The sequence below is a fragment of the Lithobates pipiens genome, unplaced genomic scaffold (assembly GCF_037356315.1).
Source record: "Lithobates pipiens isolate NorthernLeopardFrog02 unplaced genomic scaffold, aLitPip1_a1.2 Scaffold_16, whole genome shotgun sequence".
Taxonomy (NCBI): Eukaryota; Metazoa; Chordata; class Amphibia; order Anura; family Ranidae; genus Lithobates; species Lithobates pipiens.
This window is the reverse complement of record NW_027507748.1, coordinates 610,074,231-610,095,519: the sequence shown is the minus strand read 5'-3', so window position 1 is coordinate 610,095,519 and position 21,289 is coordinate 610,074,231. Positions and strand designations below refer to the sequence as shown.

The window sequence follows — 21,289 nt, the reverse complement described above, 5'->3', positions numbered from 1 at the left end:
AAAGATTTTCCTCTCCTTCTCACATTCAGATCACTAGCAAAGTAATACCTCTGTTTATGCAGCTCAATTGCTGCTGCAGAGAGTGCTGCTGAAATATACGTACTACAGATTGCCTGTATGTGTTTTGTTGACAGAGTAGGATGTGTTGACAGGTAATACTAGCTGTATTAAATGATACTTTTTATTCAGCTCAGTGTTTTCATTTATAATTTGATTCATTCATAGTACTGAACCGGAGGCACAAAGAATATGTCCAGGCAAAATAAAAATAAAAACATATGCAATACATTTCTTCATTCCATACACATTTCCACGTTTTATCCCTTTGAGCCTGAGTTCACACTATTGCGAACACAGATATTGCGTTTGATTCACACCACATTGCGGTGACGATCACATGCGATGTCTGTGCAATGCGAATTCAGCCATACAGTTTGTATGTCTTAACTCGCATTGGATTCGCACAAAAAAGGTGCAGGAACCTTTTTTTTTTCCCCACACTAGAAGCGGATTGCATGGGTGTTCACACCCAATTCGATCCAATTCCTATCCGAATTCCCAGTTTGCACTGTGATCTGCGAACCGATCCGGGGATTTCATAAACTTTGTATTGACACCCTCAGCGGTTCGTGTGAACTGCCTGTGAAGAACCTGTAAATACAGAAAAATACCTGTTTCTATGTGAGAAATGTACTCAGCTCCCTGTTGTAGACTTACAACACACAGCATTTTTGTTGACTTTTGTTGAGCAGTGTCAGACCTGCCCAGTGTCTTTTTCTATGCTACTCAATCACCTTCTCTCTCAGATATCTACCACATAAAGGCTGATCATTCTGTAATCCAAGATGAGAACTAATAGGTCTTCATTAGATAACACACTATTGCAGAGGACACAAGACAGCTTGGAAATTCTGTCATGATCAATAGTGTTTGTACTTATCAAACCGCTATAACAAGGCACTTTTATGGTATACAATAAGTCCCCTACATACAAACCTTCGAGTTGTGAACTTTCAAAGAAGTGAACATGTACAGTTTTTTTTTTCATTCAACCAAGCGGGCTGAATGAAAAATAAATGGACGGATCGCAGTACCAACACAAGCAATGTTGGTGCAGCGATCTCCCCAGCTGTGCTATTGTGTTCTGACCGGGGGACTCCACCTACCAGAACAAACTGATCAGTGCTTGCAGCCTTTGTCGGTAAGTACTGATCTTATTTGGACTTACTAGAAACGTGAAAGTTGGACATATAAACGAGCTTCCAGAACAGAACTCATTCGTAAGTAAGGGACTTGCTGTAATTAACAGACCAGGGAAGCAAATAATATACGTTCATAGGGTTTACATACACTTTAAGGTCATGGTATTCAACACGCTAGGGGAAAAGGAATTTTAGCAAAGAGAAAACTTGTGAGCCCCAAGTCTTTTTAGATTTGTCTCATAGCTGATAGAACTTGTGTTGCTCTACCAATTTAGATTTTTATAAAATCAACCAAACCATTGCTGGGCCACGAACAGGAACTTTTGATTTACCATCTCATATTAATACATGAAGGGGGGGCTGGAAGTATTCTGGGGGTGGAGGGGGTGAGTAACAATTGAGATTACACCAGGGCCATTGGGGAAAAATCCACAGACATGAGATTGTTATCCAATTTAATGAAAACAAGTTGGTAACTACCATCTGATATCTGTGAGTATTTTATGTGTCAGATACTATATAATATGTGGTACTGTAATGTGCCCTATCTTATAATACATTGCCCTATCTTATAAAAAAATCTAGAGACTTGTAACACCACACATACTTCTTATATCAGTGAACTTCAATAGCACAATCTTTAACTTGGAGTGTGTAACATTCCAGACTTCCAGAGATGGCAAACCACTTGACATTCTGTTTTAGGGGTGTTATTTAGTGTAGTAAGTTAATATGTAAGATGGAATTGTATTAATGTTCTTTTTACTACTCCATGAATCTCCCATGAGGAATAGATGTATTGGCAAAGGTTGGGCAGACGATCACTTTACCTACTATTCTTAAAGTGCACATGTGCATTGTCAATGCAGGGCAAAACAACAGATTTACTTTAACTCAGCCCAACAGCATATAATTACCATCTCTTCATTCCACCAAAGCTCTATTCAGCTGGCAGAAACACAGGAAAGTACTTTCTAAGCTATGAGGTGCTGTAGTTATAACTTACACGGGTCTATGGAGCCCCATGGCATTGTTGGTCCAGAGCTGGCAGATAAAGTTAGCCTTATGTTCTTCCATATCTAGAAATACTGGGAATTTCCTTGAGCTTGTGGCTGTGAATGGAGAGAAAGAAAAGTAAGTATATTCATGAGCGTATTAGGGATCAAAGCAAACCTGCTTCTTTGCCCAAAACTGGCAAAGAATAGGTTTATTAAGCTGACCTCCAACTTATATTTAGATATGAAATTAAATAGCTTGATTTATAATCAACCTATATTTGGATAGTGCAATTGCAGAGAAACAGGTAATCTAACCATGTGTGGTAAATTGGGAGGGGCGGAGAAAATTCAGTCAGATCAATTCTGTACAACCTACCTGCCCATACATGGATTGAGATTCAGCTGGTCCCTGCTGAACCAGCCAAATTTCGATCCATGTATGCCATCTTTATTGAGTGAGTCTCTGGGAAGACCTTGGTAGCAAATTCCCTCTTAAACATACTCTCCTCCCATTGCTTTCTAATGCAATAGACATTACAGGTCAATCGATTGCTCCATGTCTTTAAATCATTAGTGCTAATTAGTGTTGTGTAAGATAAATGATATTGAGTCTCATCTCCATTTGACAACGTGAATAGTCGAGCCACAGGGAAGAAAAGGCACACTCCTACTATAATGTCATTCATTTACATGAGTATGGAAGCTTCAAAGCATGGAAGTGCCTGGGAGACAACACAACGAAGAAAAGAAAAAGATCAAAAAATTGGGATAGATGCTGAGCTTGAGAGACAATACAAGGCACATTACTTTAATTTCAGTCAAATGGCCTCAAAGCCCTGAAATCTTATCCTGTTTTTTGTGTTCCATTCATTGCCGGAGAAATTACATGTCCATTGTTTTTTATACTACAAGGGTGCTTCATGGGTGATCTTTTGGTAATAGGAACACAGCTAAATAAGAAGGGTATGACCTTCAGGTCATATATGTGCTTCAAACCATGCAATCCATGTGACATGGCCACAGCAGTTCCCCCTAGCAAAAAAGAGTGACACTTTACTTGCAACTTCTTTTCAAAGACTCAAATGGTCAATATCATTTAAAAGCAATGCACTAGATGTTTGCCATGTCATGAGATAAATTAGACTTCCACTGGTGACCTCCTTTTAAAATCTGTATATCTGTAACGTTCTTCCCAAAAGCCCCAGATCTTATGGGCCCAGCAGTCCCTGACAAACCTTCATGTACAGTCTCAAACTGTGCATGCATTTGAATGACCCCCTCCCCACCATCCTAATGGTGGTTCATCCCTTGAAATATTCTAGTTTTTGTCTATGGGGAACATAAAAGGCATTATCAAAGAGAAGAAAAGGCATTGCTCAACCTAGTGCATTAGTATGTAGATGAATATGGTCTCAGCCAGAGCCACTCCAGCTACGCTCACCTGATATGTTTTGCCCTGCTCACCGGTACTTCTGTGACCAAGCCCTGATGAGCAGGGCGAAACATGGCTGAGACTATAATCATCTACGTACTAATACACTGGGTTGGTGAGCGTTGCCTTTTCTTCTCTTTGGTAATGTTCTTACACACTGCACTGCACTGACACCAGGTCCCTTCACTGCAACTGGCGGGGAGATCTCTGTCTCAGCTTAATGCGGCACTGTATGTTTCATTTGAATCACTTTATAGAGGAGGGGTCTGGACTTATTGGTGATAGTAGGATGTCACCAACCCGTGAACTACACGGGGAATTATCACCAGAGAGAACTGCAAAAATTCTAGCAATTAATTCACCAGTCGCATGATCAGGTCTGTGCTATTACACAGTCAACCTTGTTTGAAGAGGGATAGGATGCTATCCTGCTCAGTTCTACTCAGTAATTAGGAGAGTCTGTTCTCTAATGCCACATACACATGACCGGACTTTCCGGCAGACTAGGTCCGACGGTCTTCCCGGCAGACTTTCGGCAGAGTTCCGACTGACTTTCCAAAAGAACAGACTTGGCCACACACGAACGGACTAAGTCAGTTTGAAAGTCCATTCGTTTTGAATGTGATGACTTAAAACAGGACTAAAAAAGGAAGTTCAAGAGCCAGTAGCCAATAGCTTCCCTTGCGTTGTACAGATGAATGGTTTTCCCGATAGGAATTGAGTCCATCGGACAGATTTTAAACATGTTTTATTTCTAGGTTCGTCTGATTTTTTTTTTATGATCGGATTAGCCCACACACGATCGGATTGTTCGACAGACTGATTTAGTTGGACCTAGTCTGCCGGATAGTCCGGTCATGTGTACGTGGCATTACACACAACACAGTTGACATAGTACCATCTCTCCATGGCAGTCTCTGTCTCTCTTTTTCTCTTTCTCCAGGGCAAACTGAGAAAATTGAGTACTGTCAGTGATACTTTTTTTATTTATTTGCACTAACATACAATTTTTCAGGACAAGCTTTCGGGGTATGTCCCCTTCTTCAAGGTCCATCAGGTTGGTTAACTGCTTCTTTAAGCGGCTATATGCAGTATCTTCCATCATACTTAATGTGGTTGTAGCCATATTAGTGCAATTGTTCCAGGGCAATCTCACAGCCATTGCTCCAGGGCAGTCACTCTCTGTATGTCCAGTGCTGTGTCTCCCGATTATAGTAGCTGCATAGCTGTATCTCAGATTGTTGAGGGCAATCTCTTTCTTCAGAGCAATCTCAATTACTAGGGTAGTCTGTTTTTTTCAAATGGCATGCTCTTTGTCAGGATCCCTGTGCAGTTTTTCACTATATTGCACTCTTCTTATGCCGCGTACACACGAGCAGACTGTATGGTGTACTTAGTTCGTCATACAATCCGACGGACAGTCCGTCATACTTTCGACTGAACGGACTTGACCACACACGGATGCACAAACAGTCCGTCGAAAGCTTGCGCGATGACGTGTACAGCACGTATGACGGGAATAGAAATAGGAAGTCCAAGACACAGCAAAGCACCCTTCCGCCGTGTAAATCCTTTCTGGGCATGCGCCATCCTTAGTCCGTCGAACTAGCATACTGACGAGCGGATTGTCCGCTGAAACCAAAGTACGACGAACAGAATTTCGAAAAATCCGAAATTGTTAGTACGCCGGACTGCACGCTGAAAAAGTCAGCTGAAGCCCACACACGAGCGGATTGTCCGCTGAAATGTGTTTCGACGGACTAAGTACGCCATACAGTCCGCTCGTGTGTACGCGGCATCACTTGTCCAAATAATCCTATCCAAGATGGGGGTATCACAATTTTGCTATAGGACCCAATGACTTCAAGTTACTGTATACCCTTGATTATGTGGACGCTATGGGGTTTATTTACTAAAGGCAAATCCACTTTGCACTACAAGTGCACTTGGAACTGCAGTTGTAGTAATGTAGTCCAAGATATAAGATAAAATACAATGGGGTTATTTACTAAAGGAAAATCCACTTTGCATTGCAAGTGCACTTGGAATTTCCATTGCTGTAGATCTAAGGGGGACATGCAAAGAAAATGAAAAACAGCATTTAGCTTGCACATGATTGGATGATAAAAATAAGCAGAGCTTCCACACCTTTTAAGATATTCCCCTCAGATCTACAGCAACTGCACTTCCAAGTGCGCTTGTAGTGCAAAGTGGATTTGCCTTTAGTAAATAACCCCCCCCCCCCCCCCCCCCGACTAGTAACTAGTTTAGGTAGAGTATCTCACTCATCAGCAAACCAAAACGTGATTTTATTTTAAAATATGAACAACAGTTTCAATGCAGATCTGGAATTTAATCAGTAAATCCTGAGCATCCAAAGGATCTGTCTTGACCGCTGTGGCTTTTTAAGAACTGTATGCAATTGTTTTGTGGTTAATGGAATACCAGGAAATGAAACACTTTAGACAATACATGACAAGCTGATCTAAAATCTGTCCGTGATTCTGAATGATAATCATTCACAGCATGGAAAGCAATGTAATATTATGTGGAGTCCTCTCAAATCAGCTCAAAGGTCCCTCTTCCGGATTCATTTTCCAGCCTGAAGTCACTTGTGCCGTTACAGAAATGTACTTGTTACAAAATAGAGTATCTGTATCAGTTACATGTTATCACTCTATTAACTGCAGCCCCAGGTGACATATATACTGTATATAGTTACTAAAACATTTCTCTGAAAGTGAATTTACAGCCTTAAAGGATGTTCTTACTCTTCTGCATATATTATCAGTATATGCTGCTTTAAGACCTTAAAGCATAGCTAAACATTTAATGCAGTATATCAGTCCGTAGATGTGGCAGTTTCATTGCTTTTCTTTTTAAGGCTTTTTTTTTTCTTATTTTCTTCACCTGGCCGGATTACCAAGAGAAAATAAAGGAAAACGGCCTAAAAATACAGCCACCAAATTAAAAGTGGTTCTAAAGGCTTAAAGCTGAGTTCCAGTCTCCTGTGAAAAAAATAAGAGCCAGCAGCTACAAAAACTGTAGCTGCTGACTTTTAAAAAAAAGCCACTCACCTGTCCCACGATCCAGCGTTGTGCTCACCCCAGTCGATCTCACCCGCTATCTTTGTTCCTTAGCACCTTCACTGTGGGACACCTGACTGTGACAGCTTGTGGCTTCACAGCCGGGTGCCCACTGTGCATGTGCACGTAGAGCTGCGCATCGCATCGTGACTGGTCGATGCAGTCTTCTGGGACCTGTCAGTGTCCCAGAAGACTGGGGGGAGGGAGGAGAACTTCTGTTTCTGTCTGCCTACGTGGAACGAAAGTGGGAGCGAGTACCTGTCAAAATCGTGTTCCCGCTCCCCCCCCCACCCCACTCCTCAAAAGTGCAAATTCTTCAAGAGGAGCGGAGGATGAGTCCTTAAAGTGGAACATCCCCTTTTGGGAGGAGTGGAGGATGAGTCCTTAAAGTGGAACATCCCCTTTTGGGAGGAGTGGAGGATGAGTCCTTAAAGTGGAACATCCCCTTCTGATTTTTTACCTTCATGCATTCTATGCACGAAGGGGAAAACCTTCTGTGTGCAACAGCCCATCCTCATACTTACTTGAGCCCCATCGCGATCCAGCTATGTGCATGAGAGACTCTGGGGACTCTCCCTCCTCATTGGCTGAGGCAGCAGCGGGAGCCATTGTCTCCCCCTGCTGTCAATTACAGCCAGTGAACAAATGAGATGAGAGAGAGGGTGAGCTGAGCCATGGCTCTGTGTGTGAATGGACACACAGAGCAGTGCCTCATGAGCGAGTCTGCTTGGGTGCCCTCAGAGCAAGCTGCTTGCTCTTGGGGCACTTGGCAGGAGGGAGGGGCCAGGAGCGCCGGCGGGGGACCCGAGAAGAGGACAGTCGGGCTACTCTGTGCAAAAGCACTGCACAGAGCAGGTAAGTATGACATGTTTATTTATTTATTTATTTTAATTGCCTTTAATACTACTTTAAGGATCGGTAAACTGCATTATATACATTTTTGTGGGATTTATTACTGCTTCAAGTTTCCTGCACATGAGGAGAGGTAAGCTGACAGAGAAAGATTACTGCATAACCATGACACTCTGGTAAGCAGATACCATAGATCTGTACTGTATTACATGGAACAGTTTCAGAAGGGCAGGTTAAGCCAGTGTTAATGAGCAGCAAAGAAGAGTTTTTTTCAGTTGGATGTCCAACAAGCTCATGTTGTCAGGTACATGATGGTCAGATGTGTGCAAAATTTTTGGAGTACATTTCCATCCAACTGAAAAAAAAACAGTGGTGGAAGTCACAGCAGTCTCTGGTTTTCGAAGGTGCATTGGGCCTACACAGCCACTCTTCTACAGTAATGATGGGCACAAAGGGCCGCTACAAATAACAGAATTCCCCAACAAAATAATGTATGGAGACTCCCAGTCCACCTGCAAAAGTTTAATGTTATACACAATGTATTTGTGACAATAATCCTTTGATGATGTCATCTCGTAGCTGCCCTTGGAAAATAGTCAGTATGCAACACTGTGCTATATTATACATTGCATACATGCCGCTGTGTACCCTCATGTTCATAATCCTATAGACCTAACTATACTTCTTAGGACTTTTTTTCCTGTTGTAGCAGAAAGTATGCTTGCTGGCTAGCCTCTTCCAGACTGTTGCAGCTTTTTTTTTTTCATCTTTTGTTATTTATTAGGGTCTTTCTTTCTTTCTTTCTTCCTTTCTTTCTTTCTTCTTTCATTTAACATTTCTTATTGGAACCCCAGCATTCTCTTCAAGCATAGTATCATGGATGGATCCAGAAAGATTGTATACAAATATAAAAAAAATGATATCAAACGAATATGATATTTCCGAAGGGTGTTGGCTCAAACTTGTCTTGAATACACACGGTCACACAAATGTTGTCGGAAATTCCGAACGTCAAGAACGCCGTGACGTACAACACATACGACAAGCCGAGAAGAAGGAAGTTCAATAGCCAGTTCAATAGCCTTCTGCATGATTCAGAGCATGCCTGAACTTTTGTGCGACAGACTTGTGTACACACCATCAGACTTTCCGACAACATGTTTTGATGTCGGAAAATTTGAGAACCTGCTCTCAAAAACTTGTGTGTGGAAATTCCGACAGCAAATATTCGATGGAGCATACACACGGTCGGACTTTACGACAACGAAATTCCGATTGTGTGTACGCGGCATAAGACTAAACAACAACCATTTAAGTTATATTTTTTGTAGTGCCTTTTCTTCTGTAACAACACTGATTTAGCACTAAAGAACACTTACAACATACTTATTGCCTTTGTTAGGACACCTTTTGCACTGTTATTCTCCGTTTATTCTTGCAGTTTTTGGCAGGTGAATTAATATATAGTCGGGTCAGTGGAGTAATTTATTTATCATTCAAACTTTTGTTTTGTACTCAGCTGATAGGAAAAGGGCTTTCCTTGTATAGTGCCTCCTGCTTAACAAAGTATCTGGCCCCCGTCCCTTAGAAAGAAGAGAAGGTTTCATGTATAAAGCAGCAGCTGTTTCCGGCCTGCTTGACATGCACAGAAGGTAATAATGTTTATTTGATCCCATTGCAGCTTGAATGAACGTGACCACTTGTTGAAGAGACTTGGCAGGAAGACCCCTCCGAGCCTGTTTCGTGCTAATTCTGTCCAGCAAGGTGTATCATGTAAGTATGTGAGCGTAAATAATACAGCTGGCTGCTTCCTGCAGGTGGGGATTTGATTTTAATTAAAGTGTTCAGGAAAATGTGGAGGTGATATGGGAGGAAGCTTCCAGCTAGGAGACTTCTATTTGACTGTGGCCCCCAGGCTAAAAGTATGCTTTGAGAGGGTGACAACTGTTTTTGTGTGGTCTGATAAGAGATACCCACCATAGGTAGGTAGGCAAAGTTGGAAATGTTTAGCTGACATTTAACATTAGTTTAATTATTAGTTAAGAGTTTTAAAGGGTACCTGTAATACTAATTTGCTGGACGAATCCATTCTGACTACAATTTTCAGTCTACCTGTTCATATGCTTATATCCACAAGTCATTTAGCCAAAGCACTTAACAAGCAACAAAAGAAAAAATGCTCACTCAAATTATTTTCAAACATGTTGGAAATTTGCTATGATTCAGGTGTGAGAAGTTGTGATGGGTCCAAGCATTCTGTGACTATAAAGATGTTCTGCAGATCTCCGTTTATCGCTTTATCACTGTTGAGATGAACTACTGATCTGACCGATTATGAAGATGACTCCAAAAAACTGTTTTTTGTTGCCACTTCCCGGTCTGTACAGGTGCCTCCAGGGCAATCAGTCTCAGCCAGATTCAATTTTCCCAGCTGAATAATACAGTGCCCGCCTGGTGTCAGTCATGCCTGCAGGGTACTTGTAGGATAGTATGAGGGTTATTGACCATCACTCATTCTCATGAATGATCATTTGGCAGACTGGTCTTGACAGCCCAATCTCATGTCTTCATGTACCTTAAAGCTTACCGCAATTGTAGCTTGCAAGCATTAAAAACCTCTGGAACTTGAGTTATTGTGAGGAGCACCAAGCTGTTAGCTGAAAATTTTTGTATCAACCAGATAAAAACTGACTGCTAAGAAAGATCTTGATGCCATTTTTTCCATGGACAAGGTGAGAATTTCATCTAAGCTGACATTTTCTAGCATGGCACAAGACTGAAATAGTGTTTTCCTTCTATAGATGCCTACTGCTTTCTAGATTGTTACTGAAGACTAAGGCCCCTTTCACACAACAAGCCCACTTGGATCTCTTGTCAGTTTTTCAGGTGGATCTGTGCAGCCCACCCATTGACTCCTATGGGCAGGCGGTGTCAGCAGAGATCTGCCTGCTGACACCCGCCTGCCATCTGATCCTAAACTTGCATGTTACTTTATTCATTTTTGACAGGTGAATCCTGTGTATCCAATTGGATCCAGGCTTCCCATGTGACCAACCAGACACAAGTCTAGCCAAATCTGTTTCATACAGATAATGTACGCGTCTGACAAATACTTAGATTGCAGTTGATGGTACCTCCGTTATAAGTTTATAAATAGGACAAAACAAGAAGTTAAATAATATATTAGTTCTGTGCCAATAGTTAGCATATTAAACAAATGTACCTTCGTCCTAAGATCATTACATGGAAAAATTAAGTTTGGAGGTTGCATGGACTTTGATGGTACTTACATGGACAATAACACATAAATAATCTAAAAATAGTACTTTATTGTTACAAAAATGTGTTAAAACATATATCATGTATCAATGGTCTATAACAACAGGTTTATCCATATCTATGGGGCAAAACATGTTGAGTAAAGAAGATATGGATAAACCTGTTTTGATAGACCATTAAAATCAGCTTTTGGTATCACTTTATAAATGTCAACTCAATAGAGAGCAGCTTTAAAGAGGAAGTAAACCCTGATGGGTTTACTTCCTCTTTGCCTCCCTGCAAAGGTAAAGCATAATGGACTACTATGCATCGCCTGACACAGGAGCCAGCGATGTCACCGCTGTCCCCTGTAGTCCGGAGTGTCCATCTTCTTCCGGGTATGCGCACGGGAGCCGCCACTAACGGAATATCGCTGTTAGCAGCGGCATGCACATGCGTCGTAGACGGCTGTGACTGTCTCTTAGTAAATATCTCCTAAACAGTGTAGGTTTAGGAGATATTTCTTGGACCTACAGGTAAGCCTTAATCTAGGCTTACCTGTAGGTCAAAGTGATTTGTCAGGGTTTACAACCACTTTAATGTCTTTGTGTGGGCATAATCTTGATATATGTTTCAATACATTTTTGTAACAATAAAATACTATTTTTAGATTATTTATGTGTAATGCTTTGTACATACGAGCGGATTTTCCGTTGTTAAAAACTTGGATGGTTTTTCCGAAAGAATTATGCTCAAGCTTGGCTTGCATACACACGGTATCACAAAAGTTCTCGGAACTTTCGACCAGTTACGTATAACACTACGAAGAGCCGAGAAAATTGCGTTCAATGCGTCAAATTGTTTACAAGCATGTGTAGGGATTTTGCGTGTTGGAATTTGTACAGACGATCGCATTTTTGGATAGAAACTTTTCCCAACCGAAAAATAAAGAACCTGCTCTCTCTCTCTTTTGCTGGATGGAATTCCGCCAGCAAAAGACCGATGGAGCATACACGGTCGCATTGAAGTTTTGCTGGCGGAATTTCCGATCGTGTGTATGTGGCATTATTGTCCATATAAGTACAATCAAAGTCCATGCAGCCTCCAAACTTAATTTTTAAAAGTTGAATAATTTTAAGTTAAATATATAGTTGAACTAAAAGGGCCACCTAGTCTTTTTTCTAGCATCAATATTATATGATTTTTCAATACAGACTACGTGGTTCCCCCATAGCTGCCAGATATTCTGCATGCATGGTGACAGTCACCAACGGCTGTAAATGCGCATTGTTCAGTCTGGATCCAATGATGTCCATAGAAGAGGAAAGATTATCTGAGAACAGTGAAAGAGGAGGGTGCAACTACAAAACAATTACAATCTCTTAAAAGAAAAACAGATGTCATGTAAATTATATCCTCAAGTAAAATCGCTAATTTATTTTGCATAATTTCATCCCCCACGTGGTACATAGCTAATTCAGGGCACAGAAAACAAAAGGTACAGACAACTGGCACTTTTTATGGGTTACCTGAGCACAGTCCCAAGCCACACCAAGGTAGCTGATTGCTAACAGCAAAATACTATAAATACAAAAGCAGGGATTTAATTTGTGGATGCACAGTGCTAGAAACCAGCCTCTTTAGTTTCACGATAGCATTCATTAAGCAAGCAGGCTGTTATGCATGTTAAATTCATCTTTTCTCTTATTTCCCAAAGGATCAAAATACATAAATCATGAGGTATTAGTTTGTATTTTGACCAAAAGGATGAAAATCAGTGGTCAAAATATAAGAAGACCATGCATCATTAATGAGAATGAGCATAAAACTGACAAAGCGAGTATGTTCGCAGTGTGCAAGTACATTAGTCAGCTGGGAACTTGGAATAACCATTCTGTTAGAGAACCGCTGCGCTATAATGGACCTTATAAGGTAAATGCAAGGTCTGAATAATATATTAAGCGCCCTCACCCATTATAAGTATCAGCATTAAAGTTAAAGACCATATTTAGGGCTACTCGGCATTCCCGGGGATCTTACCAGGTGAGGTGTGCTGTCACCCTTACCTAGGTGCAATGGATGGAAGCCAGAGGAAATCTAAGAATATTGCATAATGTTTTCCCTATTTTTGTTTTAACTTTAGTGCGGCTGTTAAAGATGGGGGAGGGGCCTTGCATTTTACATGCAAAGTCTACTTTAAAAGGGTACTGTACATATTTCACTTGGTCATTAAGCTTGTGTTCAGTTGAAAACACATTTGTGTTGGCACAATTCCTCATGCACCCACCTCAAACATGTCCATATCTGTTTTAGAAGTCTGCTTAACCTAAGCCATCATACTAGTTTATGCCAAGCCTTGCCCTTTCAGCTCTTAAAATAAACTAAGGAACAGTAGAGAGTCTCCATCACAACCTCCTAGGCATGCTGAGTCCAGTTGGTGAGGAGTAAGGATGAGCCGAACATACCCCGGTTCGATTTGCACCAGAACTTACAAAGAGGCAAAAAATTCAGACGAACATGCGAACACCACTAAAGTCTATGGAACACGAGCATGAAAAATCAAAAGTGCTAATTTTAAAGTCTTATATGCAAGTTATTGTCATAAAAAGTGTTTGGGGACCAGGGTCCTGCCCCAGGGGACATGCAAAAAAAGTTTTTAAAACTGATGTTTTTTCAGGCACAGTGATTTTAATAATGCTTAAAGTGAAACAATAAAAGTGAAATATTCCTTTAAATATTGTGCCTGGGGGTGCCTGTAAAGTGGCACAGTTTTTCTGTGTTTAGAACAGTATCACAGCAAAATTAAATTTCTAAAGGAACAACATCATTTAAAACTGCTCGCGGCTGTAATGAATTGTCAGGTCTCAGCAATATAAATAAAACTCATTGAAAAAAAGGGCATGGGTCCCCCCCCCCAGTCCATTTGGGTCTAGTATGAATATTAAACGGAACCCCAAAACCAAAAATGTAAAAAGAAATTGCATGGGGGTCCCCCCAAAATCCATACCAGGCCCTTCAGGTCTGTTATGGATATTAAGGGGAGCGCTGCACCAAATTAAAAAAATGGCGTAGGGGTCCCCCCAAAATCCATACCAGACCTTATCCGAGCATGCAACCTGGCAGGCCGCAGGAAAAGAGGAGGAATGAGAGAGTGCCCCCCTCCTGAACCATACTAGGCCACATGCCCTCAAAATGGGGAGGATGTTTTAGGGTCCCCCCAAAACATCTTGTCCCCATGTTGGTGGGGACAAGGGCCTCATCCCCACAACCCTTGCCCAGGGGTTGTGGGGGTCTGTGGGTGGGGGATTATCAGAATCTGAAAGCCCCCTTTAACAAGGAGACCCCCAGATCCTGGCCTTCCCCCTATGTGAATGTATATTGTATCCCTACCATTTCACAGAAAAATTTCAAAAATAGTAAAAAAGACAAGAATAAAAATGTCCCGCGATGTAAAAAAAAAAGCCGCAACAGATCCGCCTCCATGAGAAGCTGCTGCCAAGTGACACTTCTTGGTAACAGCTGTTATATAGCTGAGGACGGGGCTACGCGGTGATGTAAATGGGTGACCGCACCCCCCGACACCACGTGATGAAACGTCACTCGGCGGGAGCCTCCCATGGAGGCGGAGCTGTTGCAGCTTTTTTTGCTTTTTTCAGTCCGTTGCCTGGCGTGAGATGGATCTACATTTTAATTTTTTTTATCTTTAAAAAAGGACTAGTCCCAAAGTGTCTCCTGTCTTTTTTACTTTGGCTCTTTTTTTGTGAAATAATAGGGGTACAATATACCCGTTACCAATTCACATGGGGGGAGACCAGGATCTGGGAGTACCCTCATTAAAGGGGGCTTCCATATTCAGATAAGCCCCCCACCCACAGACCCCCACAACCACCGGGCAAGGGTTGTGGGCATGAGGTCTTTGTCCCCATCAACATGGGAACAAGGTGCTTTGAGGGTGACTCCAAAGAATCCCCCCATGTTGAGGGCATGTGGCCTGGTACGGTTCAGGAGGGGGTGGTGCTCTTTTGTCCCCCCCCTTTTCCTGTGGCCTGAGAGGTTGTGCGTTCAGATAAGGGTCTGGTATGAATTTTGGGGGGACCCCTACGATATTATTTTTTACATTTTGGCGCAGAGTTCCCCTTAAAATCCCTCTAGGACTGGTATGGATTTTGGGGGGGACCCCTACGCCATTTTTTTTTACATTCGGTGCAGGGTTCCCCTTAATATCTATACCAAACCTGAAGGGCCTGGTACTGATTTTGGGGGGACCCCCACGCAATTTCTTTTTACATTTTTGGTTCAGGGTTCCCCTTAAAATGTATACCAGACCCAAAGGGCCTGGTAATAAACTGGGGGGTGGGCCCATGCCATTTTTTTCAATGAGTTTTATCTAAATTGCTGAGACCCGACAATTCATTACACCCGCGATCAGTTTTAAATTACATTTTTTCCTTTAGAAATGTAATTTTGCTGTGGTATTGTTCTAAACACAGGAAAACTGCGCCACTTTACAGGCATTCTATAGACACCCCCCAGGCATGGTATTTAAAGGAATATTTAATTTTTATTGTTTCACTTTAAGCATTATTAAAGTCACAGTTCCTGAAAAAACAGCCATTTTTAAAACTTTTTTTTGAATTGATACATGTCCCATGGGGCAGGTCCTGGGTCCCCAAACACTTTTTATGGGCAATAAATTGCATATAAGCTTTTAGAATGAGCACTTTTGGTTTTTCATGTTAATGTCCCATAGACTTTAACGGTGTTCCGTCACTTTCGAATTTGCCACAAACACTGCATAATATTTGCTCTTCAGCGAACACCAATGTTCGATTCGAACTTACGTACGACTCAAACATTGGGCTCATCCCTAGTGAGGAGCTATCAATGCCAGAAAACCAGTGGATAGTAAGGCATGCTGGGTCTGGCAGCTTTTCATCACCTGGAAAGTTGAAGATTTCCCAGACCCACCTTAAAACAGTTGAATTTTTGAAATAAGCACATGGTTGATGGTATGGTATAAAATGTACACCCTATAGGAAATTAACATTAACAACTTTGTGTAGTATGAAACAGGGCAGATGATACATCACTGCCATTTGTGACGTTTATGACACCTCTTCCCCTCCTCTTTCTCTTTCAGATGGTTTTGCATTTTCGCAAGAAGAAAACGGTGTTGTTTCTCAGTCTCAAATTGTCCGGTCCTATGACACAACAAAACAGAGGAGCGGGATAGAATAGCAAAGGCCTCGGCAACTGGTGGCAGCAGATAATAAGCTTTTGGACAATATGTCTACTGTTAACAGTTATTTGACTAAGTTTGGCCACAGCAGCCAAATACTGGGAAACCTATTTCTGTGGCCTTCGCCAACAAATTCTTAACTTTTTCTTTTCTTTTCCATCAGCAAGACCTGCATGAGATTACAATAAAACTATGCATTACAGGTCTGTCTGGAAGCTAAGATGTTAATAGATACATATAGCAGGGGCACAGTGTGCCTGCAAACATAAAAAAAAAGCATTGTTTTCCTTCCTTCTGCTGTATTCTGCTACTGACTGTTGGCGCATTACAGTTGTACTTTAGTGTTCATATTCTGCATCTGCAATAAGGACTTTTCTTCCCTGTAAAGAGGTTAGGGTCCATTGAGGGGTTATGGTAAATGTTTTTTTACCTTAAGATGACCTTTAAGAGTCAGTCCACCCAGACCTGATTCAAATTCTTACAAACCCTTGCTAAGATTTCAACATCACTCTCTCCAACACTGGTGGCCTTACTCATGCCTATTGCCAGCAATTGCAGCTCAGGCTGAATTCATTATTCCTATAGTCCAGCAGGAGGTGAACAACCACAATGCCCAACATAAAACTAGGATGGACTAAAGCCAGGTTTGGAGGGTAGATATTCTTGGAGGGGCCTTCAAAGCATATAATAAATTGGTAAGTGATTGTGTTTCTACTTTCGGAGAGCTAATCACTTAACAAGCTCTTTACTCTGTTGCTTTTTTTCTGTCCTAGTTCTAAACATTTCAAGCTTAGTTTTTTTTATACAGTGACAGAGGCATTTTGTTGCCTGAGGATGCACCTTAAGGGCCATATTCACCTTTTTTTTTTTAAATCCCCTTCCCTAGCTTCTTCAGTACACCTGTGACACCCACCCACAGGTCCATACTTACGTCCTCCAACAGCTAAAGCTTCTCATGCTGTCCGCAACCTGGCCTGTAAAAATCAAGTGCTGTATCCCCCACACCTGCACAGTAGCAACAGTTGCAGACAACACAGGATGCCCCAGTATCAGTGGAAATAAGTACAGACCTGTACAGAGGAGTGGAACAGAGGGGTTGGAGTTTTTTTTTTAAAGGTAAATCCTTTACAACTGCTCCCTTGACACAGTAGAATCTTAGGAACAGTTGAGCCCAATCTTACAACAGAGCTACAGAAATACAACAGCTCACATTTATACATTTAGACAATACAGAAGGAAACCACAATGGAAATGTAATAGGTTGTGGGGAATAAAACATGCACCATTACATTTGAAGTGAGGTCCATACTTAAGCAGATCTGATTGCACCTACATGGGGCCATATGGGGCAGATGACCCAAAACCAATCTAAGCCAAACCTCCAAAGGAGACCACATTCAGAAGTAAAATTGCAAGGGTGGCAGAAGCGTTCTTTTGGAAAGTGGAAAATCACTTGAAAGAGAATCTGTCATGGTAAAAAATACAAATCTACTGAGTGTGTAAAGTACAAGCACATCAAAGTACCTATCTATGCAGTTCATGAATCAACCAACTGAACCATCTTGTTACATCTGAAACTAAGACATTTCCTAGTAGTGCCAGAGATTGTTGCTAACCTTTCCCCCTACATATTCCTATTGGCAGATCGCTATGATGGGTTGCCCAAACTGGCCTATAGGAACATGCAGGAGACATGCAGGGTGCGCAAGAACTGCAAACTGTAGAAAAGGTATACAAGAAGTGTCAGTTTAGCCTCCCAGGAAGGTTTGGGAGACTGTTCCACTTATACCTGCAGGTTGCAGCAGTTCTGTTTTTCTTCCCATGACAGAGTCTCTTTACGTTAAAATACCTCTTATGGAGAGCAGATTTCAGCAGAAGTTTTACATCACTTTATACAGTAGCTATGCCTATATATTTTGTTGTTATACGTAAATACAATACTGAACCTTTGGCTGACTGCATGCCCCAGGGTAGTGCATATGAACATATGCATGTTTTCACTTACATTAAGTTTATTCCTTTCTTCAGATTAATGGGATCTTATGGGGCTTCTAAACTTTGTGGAGTATTGAAACAAGAAATGCACCATATAAGTTATGGAAAAGACCAATGCAAGACTAAGCTCATGGTGGATTCAAATGTTCATCCAGAACTTTTTTTGAGTTTGTAGCTTTTTAGAGCTGCTGTAAAGGAACCTATACAAGTGAATGGGGATTGCAACATACATTTGGACAGATTTTGTAATGCACTTTCATTTTAACACAGCAAAAAAGCAAGAGTGACCGCAATAGCTTGCTGGTTTTGAGCCAGTTGTCTTAATGCAGTTCTTATGCAATGCGTTATAGGCAGTAGTTGATGTGCATCATGAACTTTGATGAGCACTTCCTCTTAGAACTTGTATGTACAAGGGTATTGGAAAAGGATCATGGGCTATCATAGGCATCCTTATATCTTAGATGCTTCTGTGCATATGTTCCATGTCCCTAATAAAATGTAATGACTCTGGAAGTGTTGCCCTTGAACAGGAGAAGGAAGTGAATGTGATGAAGTATTGAACAAATGCTTGTGAGCATCTTCAAAATCACAAAAGCATATGTGGGGAAAGACTGAACAGGCAAATCATCCTGTTGATTCAGGTTGCCTCTCCCTACTCAAAACTGAAATATAAGTTTGGTGTACGCTTTGCCTTTAGTTGGAAACTGAAGTGAGAAATTATTCTCAGGAATATCTGTATTAGTTACCCAGATGTAATTTTAAATATGAGTTTCCCATTTTACTTGCTTTCTGTGTCATATTTTGTTCATGGCACGTCATATTTAGGGTAATAGGTTGGATAGAAAATAACACCTTTGCTGCACAACTGCTAAGATGAAATCATGATAAATCACACTGCTGCTCAGGAGGGAAAAGTGAAGGTGCACTTTAGGCTTCATAAAGTGTACAGCATGCAGAGCCATAATAAGAATTGCATATGTGCTGAACCTTGATCTTGGGCATTCATGGCATCAGTTCCTGCGTGGGTGCTTTATAGATACCCTGGTGCATGGCAGCATACAGCTACCTCTTCTAATGCATCTCAGTGTGGGGCTGTATGTATGCAGGTTCTGCATTGCTGTACGACTGGGTGCATGAAGCCTTAAAGTAAAAGTTGAAGTCCAAACACTATGTTTGTTCCAGTGTGCATTGCTGCTTATTTCTTACATCAGTGCAATGAAAAGTATATTGTTTTCACTTAGAACGAGCAAACCCATTTTCAAGACACTATCATGTAGCCCAGGGGCGCCCAACCTTTTGAAGAGCGAGGGCCACTTAAGTGACTGGGTAACCGTTCATGGGCCACAATGAGAGGAGCAGGCGGGTGGCAGGTCCATGTCTGCTCTGCATATGCTGGGCGGACATGGACACAGCCCGCTCTATTTTATGGGCCCTCCAATCCTTTCTGCCCAGACGGAAGGGGATAGAACGCTTCTGTTTTTTATAGCAGATCAGATTTCCTGTGAGTTTGCAGTTTTCCATAGAATTCTATTATATCCTGCAGGTTTGGTGCACTTTCTGAAAGCACACCCAAACACCTGCATTCAAGATTTTAGATGAGCTTTCAGAAAGAGCATCAAACCTGCAGGTAATAACTGAAGTCTATGGCTCAGTGCACCTATGGATCAGTTTGAAAGCAGCCCAGTAACCACTACAGAAGAGATATGCCCATATATACACTGTGATTTTTAAATATTAACTGACCTTTAATAATAATCTTCCATTCAGGAATCTCCCTTGCTACAGGAATTTCCGGCTGTTGCTGTCACAGGCAGAGTGCAATTTGTATAACGCTGCCTGTGATAGGCGGTGCAGTACAAGACACATCGGCTTATGTGGCTCTACTCCCTATGCAGCCATGCTTCCTCTAGCACCGGCCCCACTTAGAGCACAGATGCTTTGGGATAATGGTTCGGAAACATGCAATCTGGGCTTGCCAACCCGCCATCCCAGAGCAGGAGGTCGCAAGCCACATCAGAGGGCCAGTGGTTAGGCACCCCTGATGTAGCTTATTCGGGGCACAGTGATAGCATCTGTGTAAAAACCCACTGATGCTCTGAATGGACAAAGTGACACTGTCACTTTAAAGCACTTTCAACGTGATTTTGTTTGACAAAAATGATAAAACCAATCAAGGCAACCTTCCATTATCTCTGCCATATCAATATAAAATACATAGATTGTTGGTGGTAGGTGGCCTTGATTTGTATGATCACTTTTGTAGTCAAAAGCTGGATGAAAGTCATTAAACTTGCTGGATAATTGCCCATGGCCTAGATAATTGCCCATGTACAGTCATAGAGCAATACTAATAAGCAGAAAGGACAGTATGTGCAACTGATAATATGACTGCCCCATCTACAATATATAATTGAAGACTATAAATACAACGTTTTTAAAATATTAACATGCAATATTAAGATGATTTATATTAAGCTGATCCCTTTAACTGTGGTTAGTATCTTGTGAGTTTATTCAGTTCTTTGCCATAGGATGCTAATATACGAGAGAGACCCGGGTGCTTGTGGATAGTTGCCCCTGTAGTGATGAACTGTTCAGTGACTGCAGGCCTCTTAGGACGTGAGATCTATGGGGTAACCATGACTATAATGAAAGGAGATTTTGCTTTAATATTGCGATGTAGGAAAGCAGAAATGACAAGCGACAGTACACAATGTTGGAACCACCTAAATGTCTCACATTGTCAAGGCTGTTTGGCTATGCTTGGACTTGTAGTTTACCTACTACTGGAAGTCTGTGAATAGCTGCTGCACATCACCTCCATTCCTCTTACCTGACTTGGCTTAATGAAATGATCATATTCTGTTACCGGCAGTCTTAAACTTACAACAATGCTAATTGTACATTCTCCTCTGTATTTATGAGACATGGTGTTTATTTATTTATTGACTATATTTTGAATCTTATTGGTTTTGCAAAAATGTATTTAGCACCATGAATAAAAAAACGTTCTTATAGCCTGTCTGTTTACTGAACTTGTTATGTAATTACATAATGGAAGGAAAGCCAATTGTGAAAATAGTACTGTAAGGCCAATTGCACATGGGCCCCTTCGCCTTTTGTATTTCCCCCATCTGGAAAGCTCAAGTGGTGCATATAGCTGCCTACAGACATGACTGTGTACAGCTGTACTCGGGTATATGCTGATGCTTGTGGTAACGTAAGTA

The 21,289-nt window shown here is 41.5% G+C and overlaps 1 protein-coding gene across 1 annotated transcript in view; it reads left to right on the top strand.

The window, feature by feature from the left end:
• Positions 1–21,079, top strand: part of ATP8A2 (ATPase phospholipid transporting 8A2) — a 1,022,388-nt gene extending 1,001,309 nt beyond the window's left edge. The window contains exons 36-37 of the mRNA XM_077484049.1: positions 9,252–9,343; positions 15,969–21,079. Coding sequence (XP_077340175.1) covers positions 9,252–9,343; positions 15,969–16,066 — 190 coding nt within the window. The 3' untranslated portion in view covers positions 16,067–21,079. The remainder of the gene's footprint in view (positions 1–9,251; positions 9,344–15,968) is intronic.
• Positions 21,080–21,289: the final 210 nt, after the last annotated feature.